This window comes from Psittacula echo (genome assembly GCF_963264785.1).
Source record: "Psittacula echo genome assembly, chromosome: 2".
Lineage (NCBI taxonomy): Eukaryota > Metazoa > Chordata > Aves > Psittaciformes > Psittacidae > Psittacula > Psittacula echo.
In genome coordinates, this window is record NC_137737.1 from 54,915,281 (window position 1) to 54,933,079 (window position 17,799).

At 37.3% G+C, this 17,799-nt stretch overlaps 1 protein-coding gene across 1 annotated transcript in view; it reads right to left on the reverse strand.

Annotated features, from left to right (window-relative positions):
* Nucleotides 1-6,403: 6,403 nt before the first annotated feature.
* Nucleotides 6,404-17,799, reverse strand: part of LOC308216930 (sodium channel protein type 5 subunit alpha-like) — a gene marked incomplete at both ends in the record, with an annotated part of 43,706 nt that continues 32,310 nt past the window's right edge. Inside the window, 8 exons of the mRNA XM_080609632.1 lie at nucleotides 6,404-7,554; nucleotides 9,030-9,294; nucleotides 10,104-10,204; nucleotides 10,737-10,878; nucleotides 11,744-11,797; nucleotides 12,476-12,730; nucleotides 15,030-15,164; nucleotides 16,638-16,811. Of these exons, the coding sequence (XP_080465758.1) occupies nucleotides 6,404-7,554; nucleotides 9,030-9,294; nucleotides 10,104-10,204; nucleotides 10,737-10,878; nucleotides 11,744-11,797; nucleotides 12,476-12,730; nucleotides 15,030-15,164; nucleotides 16,638-16,811 (2,277 nt within the window). The remainder of the gene's footprint in view (nucleotides 7,555-9,029; nucleotides 9,295-10,103; nucleotides 10,205-10,736; nucleotides 10,879-11,743; nucleotides 11,798-12,475; nucleotides 12,731-15,029; nucleotides 15,165-16,637; nucleotides 16,812-17,799) is intronic.

Genomic DNA, 17,799 nt, shown 5'->3' on the forward strand with positions numbered 1-17,799 from the left:
CCTTTCAAGAAGAGTATGAATATATTAAAGAAAATTTACATAAAAGTTGATCTTTCCAGTGACTATTTCAATTTATCAGTGGGGACAAATTCTACCCAGTGTTTGTGTAGCAAGCTGGGGTGGCTGTTGTCTTAAGTCTGACCTATGAATCTCTAACATTTGAATAATCTTGCATAAGCCCATCTTGCCTGGAACCTGAAGAAAAGAGGAAACTGCATCGCCCTCAATTTGCCCAGAACTCTAGCAGCTCTGATTAAGGCAATGTCTATTATAAAAATCAGCTTGGCCTGTCTTGCGTTAGCTCAATGAAACCATGAAGCAGATAACTGCAATGGATTTGCCCAAATAGCTATATTTTTCTGAGGGGCTGCCAAAATACCTCTATTGCTCTTCCAAAGTCTCTGTAGATCAATAAAACCACTTACAGAATTGATGCCTTCACGTATTTTCTCTGGAATTGGCAGAGCAAAGAGCCTAAACTTGTGCCACCACATTCAGCTCTGAAATCACTCAATATCTTCCTCCAAATATTCATAGTGGATGGAGTACTGAAGAAAATCTCAGACAAAAAAAAATCTGACATGATCCAACATGAAGTTACAGAGGACTCATCATTTGATTCCCAGGGTGGGCAGATAAAAAATCATTTGTTAATTTGCACTAATTTGTTTCCCTATCATACAAAGAGAGTAGAACTGTATACCCAAAATAATACTTATTGGTATAGAATCAGGCTCTCAGATAATACAAATGGTGGTTGATTAATGCAGGTAAGTCCTGTTTAGCCATGATATTTAAGTTTGAAAAGCATGTAGCTACTGTCATGGAATCACAGAGTAAGTTAGATTGGAAGGGACCCTGAAGTTCAACTAACATAACTCAAGGCAGATCCATCTCCCAAGGTATATTCAAGTTTGGAGCTAGATCAGGCTGGTCAGTGTCTTCTTCGGTCGTGTTCTTAATTCCTCCGAAGACAGAGATGCCACAACATCTCTTCATCATTTGTTCCAATTATCCATCCTCACTGGGGATTTTTTTACCTAATGTCTCATCAGAACTTCCCTTGTTAGAACGTGTCCCTGTGGACTCCTATCTGTATCACTGTGTATATCTGAGTTCAGCTTTTACTTCTCTAGAAATACCCATTGGGTAGTTGAAGTCAAAAGTAAGATCCGTACTTTCACCTTTTGTTTGTAATACCGAACAAACCAATATTGCAGCTTTTCCTTGTATGTCACATAATCCAGCGTCTTGATGGCCCTCCACTGGACGTGCTCTAATATGTCTCTTCTTTTGAGAAACCCAAAACTAGACGATATTCTAGTTGCATTAATTTAATTATTAGTCATTTATGACTACCACGTGGTAGTAAACACTGAAAAGCTGTGGCTGAACTAGTAAAATCTGAGATAAACTGGGTCAGTACATGCTCATTTAAAGCAAAACTTTTTGCTGCCAGACTGGAGATGAAGTAGGAATTTTCCTTCTGTTCAAAGTACCAGAAATATTGAACATTTTGCCTTCCAGAGTAGCCTGATCAAAGTTTGCTGGGAACCACTTATGTATTTCTTAGCAATATAGACCTCTAAGATACTGGTAAAGGCTTTTTTTATGATACAGTTTTCACATCTGGAACTAAAATCTTTCATTTGTTATGTGGCAGGGAAAGCATAATGGATGCTCCTTTCAACCTTCTTAGATTCAGTAGGCAATATGTGATTGTCAGTGTTCCCCAAAGTGTGTATTTAACATACCAGATAGTCTGTTCTTATCCAAAGTTTATCTTTTCTCCCCATACATATCTATTCTCTTTTTCTGAACTACTATTTCCTGGTAAAGGTTTTTTTGTACCAGCTGCTTCCAAACAATCGATTTGACCTTTTAGTTGTGCCATTTCTTGTTCTTCTAATCTCTCATTTCTATCCCTCTTTTGCTAGAAATTGATGACACTTAGGGTTACCAAAGGGGAAGGGTTTTTACACTCTTACTTGGCTAGTTACCACAGTCTCTAGCATTTTCTTACCTTTACCTTGAATCTGTGATGAGATACTCTTATGATAGTTCTTCCACACAATTATCTACACATAACAGCCAAGTTAGTTAACACGCACATAAGATTTGGCTTTCACAGACAGTTATTGCATGGGCTTCCAGCCCACAGACTTAACAGACAGTACATTAATCTTATGTTAACACTAAAAAGATTTGGGAAACCATAGAGAATGTTCACTGGAGTGAGACCTGTTCAAAACATGGTAATCCTACCTGTCAGGACAGCATATGCTTGCTGAATTAGGTTACAATACCTACAATATATCTGTTCAGTTCTCCAATGCAACTCCAAGGCAGAGCAGGATTGGCAGCTGGAATGGATGTTACTGATCAGCAGATACTCTGGGATAGGGTCTAGGTGGTCATAGTGAAGGCAGTCCATGTTCTGAGGAGCAGAAGAGATAGGCAGGTGCTAGGCCCATTTTACTGTTCATCTCTGTGAAGCAATTGGAAGAACCTTTCCTTAGTGGGTGAGGCAGAGAAACTTCAGAAAGTAATCCTTTAAAGTCTGCTGAAGCAAGCCTAGGTCAGACCTGCTATTAGCTGGTGGTAGTTTGTAGCTTTTTCCATAAATACTGAAAAATTTGTTCTACTCAATTTCAGCACAATGTGACAGACATCTTCTTCATCACTTCTAGCAATAATCCTGAGCTCTGCCTAAAGCTGCTACAGTTGTTGGGTGTTCTATTCTTATGGGAGCATTCACCCTAAATATGAGTTAGACAAGCGTATTTTGGCATGTCTTCTTGTAGAACATAATTTACATGGATTACTCAAGTTGAGACAGAATGTTTACATTTGGCTTTGGAAAGTGACATTATAGATGACACACTTGTCAAGCACAATGACCTTTGGTAGTTTCAGGGAAAATATGCTGTGATGAGTTTCTCTTTCTATTACATTTCTTTTCAAATAACAACATATGGGGCCTCTTTGTGTCCTGAAGAAACACTATGGGTAGCGCAAACATTGCAAGGCTAGCAGTAACTGAAGAGCTCCAGAAAGCAAAAGGCATTTTCCACAAAACCTTTGCAAAGCCTGTTTTCAGGGATACAGGACTACCACAAATGTAGGAGAAAATTCTAAATTATCAGTGGTCAGTTGGTAACTATTTCTACACAGGAAAGTGATAAATGGAAATGTGATAATAGAATTCTGCCCCACCACTAAGGAGGCAATGTTGCTATGCATTATATTGCTGGTTCTCGGGAATTCACTAGTAAATTTACATGCACCATGTTTCTTAACTCAGGGATCCAATATTCCTTTGGGTTTGCTCTTCTCTGATTTTAGTACCAAACTTCATAAACAGAAAGTAATATTCTTCCATTGTGTTCCAAGCATGCCTGATCACTTCTCATGAAGTTCAAATGTCCAGGCAGCTTTACCTGGAGGAATTCACAGTTCCAGATATCAGATTGGTCAAAAACTCCCACTTGTTCGTTGCTATTAACTCCTCACCGTACACAGCCTTCTTAAAGAAACTCTGCAGTACCTCAGCAGCTGAATTGGCTTTGGAACAATTCCAGCATGAAGAAGCTGTGACAGCTGGATATCACCATTCTCTTTTCAACCCTGCAATAATGTCATAAGGCTGTTTTAAGGCTTAAGCAATACTATAAAATTGTTCAGATTTCTAAATTTGCACTGTGGTGAATTCAGGTGCTTTTGTATGTTTCTGAGGTAAAATAATCACAAAGGATGTGTTCATGCCAGGCATGATTTAGTTCAAAATTGCTGTCCCTACAATGGAAATAAAGTGTTCAGCTTTGAAATATTTCTAATTATGGACCAGGGCATAGGCCCTGCTGTTGCACTCAAACAACATAATTTTAAATTGCAAACGTCAGATTAATAAAAAAGAAAGACATTTTGTTACAGATTATTATTGGTGTTTAAAATTCTTTCATATGGATTTTCCAGTCTTTCTTTATTTTCCAATATGCAAGAGCAAAGAACTCTTATTTCTCTCCTAACAAACATTTCCTGCTACGGTATTATAAAGGCGTGCTGGAAACTATCCCACTGGAAGATCCAAGCACACAGGATTCTGCCAATCTGTCATATGCAAAAAACAGAAGAGTCAGAAAACAAGCACCTACTGAAGCCTGGGGCTAGATTGAAAGCCCAGGACAGAAAACCAGGGTTGTGGCACCGTTTTATAGAATCATAGAATCACAGAATGATTTGTGTTGTTGGAGACACTAAAGATCATCCAGTTCCAATGTCTTGCTCTAGGCAGGAACACCTTCCACTAGACCAGGTTGCTCCAAGCCCCATCCAAGCTGACCTTGAACACTGACAGGGATGCAGCAGCCAGAACTGCTTTGGGCAACTGGTTCCAGTGTCGCACCACCCTCAGAGTGAAGAACTTTTTCCTAATATATAATCTAAATACACCTTTTTTCAGCTTACAGCCATCCCCGCTTTTTCTATCCCTATCTGCTATTGTGAAAAGTTTTTCTCCAGATTTCTATTTTGGCCCTGTTAGACATTGGAAGCTGCTCTAATGTCTCACCAGGGCCTTCTTTTCTCCAGGCTGAACATCCCTATCTCTCTCAGCCTGTCTCCAGTCCTCTGATCGTCTTCGTGCCCCTCCTTTACATGTTATTCACAATTAATTTTATACCTACAGGCCGGCTGACACACAAGTTGACATTTCTTCAGACTGGTTGTATTCTAAAACGTAGTAAATGCTGCCATCTAATGGTGTCTGATCATTGAACAAAAGCTCTAGGCTCATTCCAGCTTGCACCCAACAGAATAAATAGTTTTAGCTCAAAAGTATCACTACATAGGACAGGCACAAAAGGAATCCAAGCTGGGCAGAAGCAGGTCTGAAGCAGCCCCATCAAGTGTCTCTCCCTCCCACTGCCCAGTGCTGCAGACACTGAGTGCTAATTACTGAGTTATCCAAACAGGCCTGCACGCTTTCTTCATCAACTTTTTTTTCTGAACAGAAGCAGGTTCTGGAAATAATAAAGCCAGTTCAAATCATATTGTAGCTGAACTATTTAACTCTCAGATTTCATGTGTCTTTATTTTTTCCTGCAGACAGCTTAGGTTTAACTATATCTCTCATATTTTAATAGTATTTAACAAAGAATATTACAGTAGAAATTGAGCAATTACCTTATTGTTCCTGCTATTGGTTGCCTAAAAATGCTAAATCTGTTCTGATTCCCTGAAAAAAGGAAAGCACTTACACTTTTCTTATACTTTATAGGTAGCTATTTTTTTAAGTTATACTACTGTGGTTTTACCCCTCTAATAATGTCTTGTAACAAACTGAAACTGAACATACCCCTTACAAAAGAGACAAAAAATATGTTAAACATCTGAACACTTTTATTGAAGAATCTAATAGTCCTATTTCACTAGTTCTGAGGCCACCATGACACTTCAGCTGACCAACCTAAACTGCAAAAAAACAGTAAAGGTAATACTAATACACATTGTTCATACGTGAGGGTTTTTTCCAAAACCAATGAAATAAATGCTTCCTCTAACTTTAACAAATGTTGTCTTGTAAGATATACCATGAACTCTTTTTCAGATGACTAAGTAATACTTTCTATCACATTTGGATGAAGTATACAGATGAAATGTATGTACAACAACTCCAAAGATTTTCTGAAACAATACCTCCTGCATAACACCCTTTGATTTTGGTAACTATTATGATCACAACTGTCGTTCACCAAATGATACATAGAACAAATCACATACAATTTTTAAGCAGAGACACCTGAGGATGATATGCTAAATTCACTTAGGTGCATATATAAAGACACCTCAAAAATTCTTAAGAATAAACAAATCCATCCAAAGGTACTAGGAGAAAGATGGTCCCAAGCAACATAGAAATTGATTGTGATTGATTATACTCAAGTGTCTTGAATAAGCTCTTTTACATAAAATGCAGTAATTATTTTACTACAATAACCAATTTTTCAAACCAGGCTTTATCTCTAAAGAGATACACATTCTTCTACAGACTTGTGTAGAACAATGTCTACATTACATTGTTTTTACAGTTACAACGGATCTACAGGTTACTTCTGTAAACACAGAAATATGAAGTAACACAAAAACCAACTGCTGTAAAAATTAACTCACCTACTCCAGTAGCTGAGAAAAAAAAATTCCATAGTTTGATATTCCTCTAATATTTGACATAGTTGTTCAAATCCTAATTGTTTCAAGGAGCATTTGCAAAATAGCACAATCACAATACTTAAAGGCTGCCAGCATTATTCAGAATGTAAAGTATTATGCTCCATCTGATTATTTCTCCATCTGAAAATAACTGATACTGGCTTAGTCAAAAATGCTGCAGCCTGGTGCAACCTTATGTATCCACATTATTGCTATCTGTTTCAGCAATACCATCATAAAATAAAGGGAGAGATATGGAAGATGTCGTACATGATTTGTCTAGCTTCCTACCATTATCTTCATTAAGCATTGATGAAATAAGACTTTCTTTCTCACATGTTCCTTCTTCAAAGACAGCACTGTTGTAGTGTTTACGATGGTATAAGAAAGGTTTCTTTTTAGAAGAGCGCTGCTCCAAGTACCTCCTGAAGGCCTTTTGAATAATACGAGCTGATACTTCCTCTTGTTTCCTTTTAAGGGTAGTAGTAATTGGCTTGCAAGAAGTTTTATCTGGATCATCAGCCATAAATTTTTCTTCAATGTGCATTTCAAGATCACGCAAATCTCCAGATTCTCCCCAAACCCTTTTAGAGAAAGCAAGCAAGATATCCAAGCAGTGGATCTTATCTCCACTAACTAGAGGGAGGTCCATGGATATGAGCTGAATGTTATTAGGCTTTGGAATGCGTAAGGGTTCTGCCAGAGCATCTGCAAAGTCTGAAAGAGCAGAATATTCAATAAACTGTGTTGCCTGAGGATCAAATTTTCCCCAGGTCTCATAAAACATATCAAAGTCATCCTCACAAAGAAGATCTGTGCTTTCTTCAGTGGCAACATTGAAGTTCTCTAAAATGACAGCTATGTACATATTTACAACAATAAGAAATGATATAATGACATAGCTTACAAAATAAAAAATACCAACCTCCTTACTTTTGCAATTTTTTTTCTGTTCACTTGTTAAATTTAAGTTGGGAGCACATGAATTAGATTCTTTTAATAGAGGGGCCAGAAGACCATCCCAGCCAGCTGATGTTGTAATTTGGAAGAGACAGAGAATGCTACTATCAAAGGTTTGAAAGTTGAAAAGGTTATTAATCCCACCTTCCCAGCCAAGACAGGCAAAGTTTGTCATGCCCACAATGGCATAAATGAACATAACCAGAAAAAGTAAAAGACCAATGTTGAACAGAGCAGGAAGAGACATTAGTAAGGCAAAAAGCAGAGCTCGAATTCCTCTAGCTTGTCGAATTAATCTCAGGATTCGGCCAATTCTTGCCAAACGAAAAATTCTCAGAAGTGTAGGGGAGAACAAAGTATGAAAGCCTTCAGCAAGTCCAGTACCTTTGAAATTAAAATAAAAACAGAATGTTGTCAAGCCATATCAGTGAAATTCCCTATTTAGGTCTATTTTGCTATATGCTATGCTTCAGGTGTTGAAAATAACATTGAGCATATTACAAAACTTTCACCAAAAATATTATCATCAATATTGGAATTGCTTACAAAAGAGCTTAGGAAAAGGAAGAAAAATTGTAGTAACTTTAAACATTGAAGAGGTATCAAGATTTCATATAGTTTGGCAACTGCATTCTCCCAGTTTTCTCTAATTCAGGGGATAAAATTACACATTGCTTAAGTACTAAAAAATCCTTTAAAATCCATTCAGCTCCTGTGCTGGAAGCTATGGGGCTTGTCTTCTAGCTGCTGTCTAATTGCTGCTTCTTCTACAGGCATAAGCCACATGCTAAATGTGAGGCTTTTACTAATGCTTGGTACTTGAATGAGATCAGAGAAGAGCAAGAAGAAAATAAAGGAAAACTGTCTTTCAGTATTCATCCTTCATCACACCTCATTCTATGATCCTACTATCAGAATAATTATACAGTAGTAATGTAAGTGATTACAAACAGAGGACTTAAGAAGTCAGTATTTTCATAGAACCATAGAACTGCTTGGTTTGAAAGGGACCTTAAAGGTCATCTAGTTCCAGCCCACCTGCCATTGGCAGGGACACCTTCCACTAGACCAAGTTGCTCAAAGCGCCATCCAAGCAATTTTTCTCGGTTGCATGGGATAGCAAAGGGGAACTGTGCTTAGGGATGAGGCAAAGAACTCAGATCATCCTTTTTTCTATGACATAACCTGAGCTTGGTAGGAAGCACAGACCAAATAAATTGTACAAGAAACTAAAGCTATATATGAACCTTTGTAGAGGAAATGATATGCATTTAGTCTTAGTTGAAAAGCAAAATAAAACCAAGCCAGTTCTTATGACTTTCACAGTCACCAGTAGTGGCCCAGATTTAGAATGGTGCTGAGCAATTAAATTTTCCTGAGCTTTCGAAATCAGTCCTCAGGATCTGCTTTCTTAAAAGAAAGTCCTGGAAAATAAAATAAATCTTTTCCATTTTTCATACAAATGTATTTTTAACCTGAATTTGCTTTTACTGTGAAAGCAATGGTTAAGGTGATTACATGTAAATTGAAGGCATAAAAACATCAAGAGAAAAATTTAAGTACAGTAACTTAGAAAATACGTTAGTCATTAAATTCCTGTTCTATTAATTACTCAATAAATCTCACACTTAAAAAAAAAAAAGTAAAAAGTTGAAAACTGTCCATTTACCTTCTAGCACTCTGCAAAAATATAATGAAAAACAATAAATCCTTTTAGAAAGGATCACTCAGCATATGGTTCGAAAAAGTACAATGGATCTGGAATTTGTTTATCAGATACATAAGTGGTTACTTCATACTGAAATTTGCCTTAGTATTGCTAAGACACATTACCTGATCTAATAATGATTAATACTTACTAACTAGTGAAAGGATCACAACAGCTAAATCAAATATGTTCCAGCCACAGGTGAAGAAGTAATGTCTTAAGGCTAGTATTTTTATGACACATTCCCCAGTAAACACTGCCACAAAAAACAGGTTGATTTTATTAAGAACATTCTTGACGTTGTCCTGGTTATTTTCTGCCATCATGATGACCATATTTAGACAGATGAAAACTGCAACAGTAATATCAAATGCTTTGTGTGATACTATATCAAACAGCAATCCTTGGAACATGTTCTGCAGAGAGAATGAGAAGAGCTGTTTAATGCTACTTGAAGACTCACACTACATTCGAATATAAATCAGTAACTTATGCTTAGAAAGAGAATTTAAGAGAATATAAACTTAACTATAAGCTCCTACAAGCATTTTTAGGTCATTTCTTTAGACCTTTGAAGAAAAGAGTATTTGGAGAAATATTTACAGGCATCATGCAACCACATTTCCTTAGAAAATAATTATTCAGGAGGAAAGCATTCAGAGTACGTTATGATTGCTCTTTTAATAGAATTAGTTATTGAAGCAGAGATTTTAGGATAAGCAATTTGAACTAAAATGTCATAATCAAGAAAACCTCTGAGTAGTTACTATGTGAACCCAGGCTTGGACTTAAATTTAAGAACCTATATGAAATAAAGCGTAAGATTATTTGAAAGTAAGAAACAGCCATTTGACATGTACTACTCCCTATTTATTCTCACTTGCAATAATAATCCAATCTAGTTGCAGAAGCAGTATCATGAAACTCAAATGTCAAGATCATATGGACATATGATCATGGATTTATGATTATCAAATATTTAACATGAACCTTTACAAATAATTTGTACATTTGAATAGGTGATAAACAGGCTGTGAAATTCTTTCATTAACGCCCACAAAGAAAGGCTGCATTAGATGGATTTAAGAAATAGAGAGTAAAATGTAAACACTATATTGAATGAGGAAGATGGTGGGTTCTAACATGAATTTCATCCCAAATGCCTGAGTTTTAATATGGTCACCATCTTTGTCTCTTTATTGTATTCTACCTAAGATGGTCTCACCAATGGTTTTGGGATGGGCTTTTGTGGTTTCTTTGATCCCAGTTTTTTTAGGGCATTATAATACTTCTTCTGTTCCTCAGTCAAAAATAGATCTTTTCCACCTAAGTAAAGGAAAAAAATACCGTTGTTTAGCTGAAGTTTAAAGCAGTCAACTAAATAAACACCAACAAGTTTATGTAAAAAAAAAAAAAAAAAAAAAAAGGTTACACCACAGCACTTTATGCCCAGTGTATAAATTGTGGGGAGTTACACAGAAGGGACCAATGGCTGCTTGGGTGGGGCTGGGTATTAGTCAGCAGGTGTTGAGCAACTGTACTGTGCATCACTGCTGTTATTGTTGGTTTTTTCCTTTCCCCTTTTGGTTTAATATTCTCTCTGCTTGTTAGTCCCCTCGTCATTACTATTATTAGTAGTAGTATATTTTACTTTATTTTAGTTATTAAACTGTTCGTATCTCAACTCATGGCATTTACATTCTTTTGATTCTCCTCCTCATCTCTCCAGGGAGGAGGGAAGGGGGGTGGTGCTAGCATCTGCATGGGACTTAGTTGTTTCAAACCATGACAATGTCAAACTAACATTCACACAATGAAATTGGGATTACTAGAGACCCTGAATTAGCTCATGTAGTACTTATCTTTCTCCTTTGTTGGTTAAAATTGCTGATTACCACTCCAATGAAAAGGTTCAGCATGAAGAAAGATCCAAAAATAATGAAAATCACAAAATACATATACATGACTGAGAATGCTTCAAACTTTGGCTCTTCATCTATCTGTTAAAAAAAAAATCAAAACAGAAAAATAATATTGGTAAAAATCAGATCATCACAACTTTATAATTTTCAATTTATAATAAAAAATTCTATTTCTATATATTGAAACCTTTATTTAGATGTGTAAGTAGAACTGTCTTGTTCTGTCTTGTTACTGTTTGTAAAGATAATTACAAAGATCCATAGCCCAATCCAGCTCTAGCAAATTTAATACTACTTAAGTAGTAAATGAACAGTTCCAATCAGAAGTGATACTGTGAATTTCCTACATAGAACAACAGCTCAGACTAAACATAACGGTGAACCTCCAACCCCTTGAACACTGTCTCAGACAAGATGCAATTTTGAAAATCTCGCTCACTACGATCCGCCCTAAAAAGAACAAACTTTTTAATTAGCAGCTAATTCAACACATTGAAGCATATAGTGCTTGAATGAATAAGGAAAATGCAAATAAATTTAAACATAGAAAAGTTAAGAGACACTGTACTAACGAGACAGTGAGAAACAGCACATGGAAATGGGGAAGAAAAGCTCCAGAAATAACTGCTAAAGATGCATGCACATTCCCTCCTAGATTTTCTGAACTCTGTTCCCAAAACAGACTTGTCCAAAACTTGCAGCCTCTTCCGTCTGCCTTCTCGATATAGTAAGTTTTAGTGTGTTATCACTCCATTTTGTCCAGTTTTCTCTTCTCTAAATTCCAGATATTTGGTACTCCAAGGATTATCATTTCACTGTGTAGTTTGATGCATTCATCTGCTTGTATTTTTGATATTGTAAATAAAGCTGAAAAATGAATGGTATGGATAGAAAAGGAAAGAAGGGAAGGGAAAAGAATTAAAATTTCATTTTAGTGACATACCTGACGAGAATCCACTGCTGCATACATAATATCCATCCAACCTTTAAAAGTTGCCTGGAAAAAAAACCATAAATTAATTTTTTTGTAAATTTCCTGCTTGTTGAAAAAGCAGGACAAGATTCAGCCTAACTAGCAAATATATCCTAAAAGTGTAAAAACAATTTCTAAGAAAACAGCAGACAATATCTTCCTGCAATTTTTAGCAGCTCTGCAGAATCGTGGAACACTTTGGAGAATATACAGCAATGAACTTCTTTAGGAAAGATACAGGGATAACAATCACATTTAAAAATGTCTTTCTCTGCTTTGTTGTGGTATTAGGGAGACCAATAAATTAGCATCCCAATACTTTATGACTTATACAATAAAATAAAATATAGAAATACAAATTGCATTGTGCATTTTCATTCTTATCCACTCTGAACTAACTTTTATTAAAGAAAATGAGAATAATTTTAAATCCAGTAACCTGCAGACTATTTCAGGCTTAGTATATTAATCAAAATAAAAACAAAACTGAAAAGCCATGTAATACAGTGCTTGATTTTAACACAAGGTTTCTTAAGTGTTCTTTAGGAAGAACTGAGCAGCTTATAGATAAGAAAAATATTATGGAAGCTAAAATCCCCCAATTTCAGTGAGATAAACAGAAGCACAGTGGTATCACATGGCTGGGCTGCTCAACTCATTTCCTTGAAGAAAAAAAAATGAGCATGTTTTTATAGAACTTACCACTTGGAGGAGAGCCAAGTATCCCATCCCAACATTATCAAAGTTCACATCACTATTTGTCCATGTGCCATTACAGCGACTACAATCTTTTTTGTTCCAAACTGAACAGATACTTCCTTCTGAGAGTGTGCATTTCCAAAATTTTTTTCCAAGTAATTTTACTCCTGCAATGTTAAATAGGAGCCAGAAGACAATACAGACGAGCAAAACGTTCAAGATTGAGGGTATGGCTCCCAAGAGTGCATTCACAACAACCTTAAACAAATAAAATGAATGAAAAGAATGGATTATTTACGTTCAATTGAACATCTTCCCAGAAAAACATTTATTTTTTCTTCTTCTGTATCTACTCCAGATTCTCACCCATATAAAAACTAGTAGATGACAAATATAAAACTGCTTTCAGCTCAACTTCAATCTTGTCTTAACATGTAATCCTGCAGTGTCTATCTTGCCTTTTTGAGGAAGGAAGTAAACCAGATGGCAGCCAGAATTATCTTTGGGTAAAACAAATACATAAGATTCTGAGTCTGTAGTACCTAAGGGGTAGGGGAATGGGTTCACAGAATCACAGAATTATTAAGGTTGGAAGGGACCTCTGGCAAGCATCTACTCCAACCCCCCTGCCAAGACAGGACCACCTAAAGCAGGTTACACAGGAACGCGTACAAGTGGGTTTTGAATGTCTCCAGAGAGGGAGACTCCACAATCCTCCTAGGCAATCGGTTTCAGTGCTCTGCCACCCTCAACGCTAAGTTCTTCCTTATGTTAGAGTGAAACTTCTTGTGTTTTAGCTTATGGTCATTGCTCCTTGTCCTGTTGCTGAGCACCACTGAAGAGGGTCTGGCATCATCCTCCTGGCATCCACCTTTGAGGTATTTATATGCACTAATGAGATCCCTTCTCAGTCTTATCCAGACTAAACATGCCCAGCTCCCACAATCTCTCCTCATAAGAGAGTTGCTCCAGACCCCTAAACATACTTACGGCCCTCTGCTGGACCCTCTCTGGTAGTTTCTTGACTTTCTTGCACTGAGGAGCCCATAACTGGACACAGTGCTCAAGATGTGTCCTCACCAGGGTCCAGTAGAGGAGTAGGATCACCTCCCTTGACCTGCTGGCCACACCCCAGGATACTATTGGCCCTCCTGGCTGCAAGGGCACACTGCTGGCTCATAGTCAACTTCCCATCCACCCATACTCCCAGGTCTTTCTCTGCTGAACTGCTCTCTAGTAGGTCAGCCCCCAACCTGTGCTGATACTTGGGGTTCTTTCTCCCCAGGTGCAATGCCCTACACTTGCCCTTGTTGAACCTCATTAGGTTTCTCTCTGCTTACTTTTCCAGCCTATGAAGGTCCTGCTAAATTGCAACGCAACCCTCAGGTGCATCGCTCATTCCCCCCAGCTTCGTATCATCAGAAAACTTGCTGAGGGTACACTCTAGCCTATTTTTTACCGTAATAGCATAAATATCCCTTTCTCTAATCTTGGAGGGGGTTTGCAAGAGAACAACTTACTCTACTTAAGAAAGTGAACCTCACCCAATAACCACTGGAAACTGACTGCACACAGTACACAAAGTAGAAAGTTTGGCTTCCAGAAGACTAAGTTGTTTTGGTCAGCAGTCTTCCTTCATTTAGACTTACTTGAGGAAAAGGAAAATACAAACCCAGGATGACCAGTAAGCCTCTTCCAGAAATGGTACCAGTGAAAATGGTATTCCAGCTTTTGGAGCTTGTGCTGGTGACACCAAGGGACTTGACACAAGCAGTGATAAGAACTTGTAGTCCCAAATCCAGTTCATTAATGGTGAAAGGCAGGACCATGATTGTTTCCAGTGGGAATTTGAGGACTATTATCTTTTTTTTTTTTTTCACCATTCTTCACCACTCTGTGAAGATCCCAATGATCTCTGCATATTGAACTTTGCAGTTCAGCCAATCCAAACTAAATACAATAGATATCTGAGACCACAGATGGCTCTTCTCTCCCTCAGCCATCTCATCATAGAAGACTATCAGGTTTGAGAGGCAAAAATTTCCCTTCCTAAATCCATGCTGGCTGCTTGCAACTGATTCCTTCCTGTCCTTAATGGCCTTTCTCCCCACTGACTTTCAGATTCAGTTCACTTACAGCAGATTTTAAAATCGAGATACAACAATCTCCTATTAAGAAAATCCCACACTATTTAAGTTTGAAAGGATTGTTGTCTTTCAAATCCACCCTGGAGAACCTGAAATGTGGCACATGAGCCTGTCTAGGTAACTGCCAAGATGAAACTGGAAACATAGAAAGATGTTCCAGTGTTCACATTACTATACATAATGATTCCTTGTGGTAGCACATTATTATTCAATTTCCTTATTTCATTTGTACTTATAAATTTCTGTGAAAATGTTAAGAATTACTTCAAAATAACAGCCATACATATAAGAAGGCAATCTGAACCATCTTAATGCCATCAAGTCCCAAATAGAGATTCAATGTGCAATTTTCACAAAAACTTCAAATGCAGCTGTTAGAGAATACGCACACACACCTCCAGTATTCTTACCTTTATCCCTTCAAATCTTGACAAAGCTCGGAGAGGCCTCAATGCTCTAAGAGTCCTAAGAGATTTCAGGGCATTCTCAGAGGAACAAAGTGATGAGGTGGGAGCAGTATTTATTCCCCAGGAAACAAATGACAGCTGTGTTCATTGAATTGAAACTGAGATTATTGAATGGTATCCAAAAATTTATTTTATTTGTGTCAGCAGACAATCATAACCTGAATGTTCCAGTAAGTCTTCTTTGACCAGTAAGTCAAATGAAGAAAATACACATTCAAAGCTATCATAGTATAATTTTACTTTGGTATTTCCTAATATTTTAAAAATAATGGGATAAATTCATTTTAATATGAAACGCTTTTTTTTTTTTTTTTCTCCTAAAGACTGTTCCTGTAATTTTTTTCAGAATGCTGGTATAGCAACCAAATTGGTAACTATGGTAATTTCATACACTACCAGACCAGAAAGGATTTTTAAATAAAATATTCCCATTTTCTGCATAGTTATTCTTGGAAGCGTATACAGTAATTCCTTATCATAACTTAAGATGGTGGTGTGGAAATAAAAAATTAAAAAGATAGCCAGTCTTTATTTTATTTTTTGTAAGAGAAAAAATGAACTCTAAACCTTGTGTTTCATTATTGTTTCAATAATTTGGGTTTTTTCACTGTTCATGATTTGCCTCTACCTATTTGAATTTTTTGTCTCATTTTCTAGCCATTGCATATTTCCATGCCTCTCCTCCATTCTGAACAACATTGTTATTAATATTACAGAACTGTAATTGCTAAAGTCATGCTATATATTCTTCACAAATAACCATGATATTAGATTTTTCTGTTGATATTTCCTAGTACTTTACAATTTTCAATGCTAAATACTCAGAGGCTATCAAGCAGCTACTTTGATGTTACCAGAAGTCAGCTGCTTAGATTTATTGGGAAGATACTGAAATATTTTTCAGTTTTATATGGCAAGATTGTATTATTTAACTTTGAGTTCAGAATAAATATGTATATATTGAACACTCCACTATCTCCATTTCAGTATTGATGATTTCAGCATTTCTCGTTACAGCTATATAAAGGATTGCTAGCATTTCTTAGATCGCAAACCAAAACATACTTTCCTATGTCTTTAACTCTCTGGTTAATTATTTTTCCTATAATACTTTTCAACTCCTTATACCATCCAAATTTTTTCTCCTTTAAAGAAGCAATTCCACTTTTTTCTGGTTTTAAATACCAGAGCTGACAACAGCTTCACATTTTTCTACTGTCTTAATTAATTTATTTTACTTTCATTTCTGATTGCTAATTGCACTTTCTCTCTCCACTTATATGTTTTCATAACCAACATTTTTTTTTGAGGACCACAACTTACGGTCTTTAATGACAGTGACACCGAATAAAATTTTCCTAATCGACTTCTGATTATTACTTAAAACTTCCATTTAAATCTGTTCTAACATTTCCTTTGATTATAAGTTTTTTCAGCTTTTGGAAACTGTCTTTTAGACTTGTGTTAATTCATAATTAGTTTTTACATACAGTTCTCTATACAGAAAATATCAAAATTCAATACACAAGACAAGCTGAATATAATACTTACACATACAAGGACGAAGTCTAGCCAACACCAGGCATTTGTGAAATAACCGTGAAAACCATAAGCCACCCATTTCAGAAGCATCTCCATAAAAAAGATGTAGGTAAATATTTTATCAGCATATTCTAGGAGCATTTTCACTTTTTGTCTCTCCTGTAGATGAATATCTTCAAACGCCTGGAATTTCAGAATTCAGTTTTTAAACAGTTCGGTAGTTTTATGGAAAATGTTTTAAATTCCACAAGAATACAGAGTTTGGCTTATTATAACCATTTCATATTAAATTATGGGCAACCACCACATAGTTTTATGCTTAGAATCATAGAATCATAGAATAGTTAGGGTTGGAAAGGACCTTAAGATCATCTAGTGCCAACCCCCCTGCCATGGGCAGGGACACCTCACACTAAACCATGCCACCCAAGGCCTCATCCAACCTGGCCTTGAACACCACCAGGGAGGGAGCATTCACAACTTCCCTGGGCAACCCATTCCAGTGCCTCACCACCCTCTCAGTAAAGAATTTCTTCCTTATATCCACTCTAAACTTCCCCTGTTTAAGTTTGAACCCGTTACCCCTTGTCCTGTCACTACAGTCCCTGATGAAGAGTTCCTCCCCAGCATCCTTGTAGGCCCCCTTCAGATACTGGAAGGCTGCTATGAGGTCTCCATACAGCCTTCTCTTCTCCAGGCTGAACAGCCCCAACTTTCTCAGCCTGTCTTCATACCGGAGGTGCTCCAGTCCCCTGATCATCCTCATGGCCCTCCTCTGGACTTGTTCCAACAGTTCCATGCCCTTTTCATGTTGAGGACACCAGAACTGCACACAATACTCCAAGTGAGGTCTCACGAGACCAGAGCAGAGGGGCAGGATCACCTCCTTCGACCTGCTGGTCACGCTCCTTTTAATGCAGCCCAGGATACAGTTGGCTTTCTGGGCTGTGAGCGCACACTGAAGCCGGCTCATGTTCATTTTCTCATCGACCAACACCCCCAAGTCCTTCTCTGCAGGGCTGCTCTGAATCTCTTCTCTGCCCAACCTGTAGCCGTGCCTGGGATTGCTCCGACCCAGGTGTAGGACCTTGCACTTGGCATGGTTAAACTTCATAAGGTTGGCATCAGCCCACCTCACAAGTGTGTTAGGGTCCCTCTGGATGGCATTCCT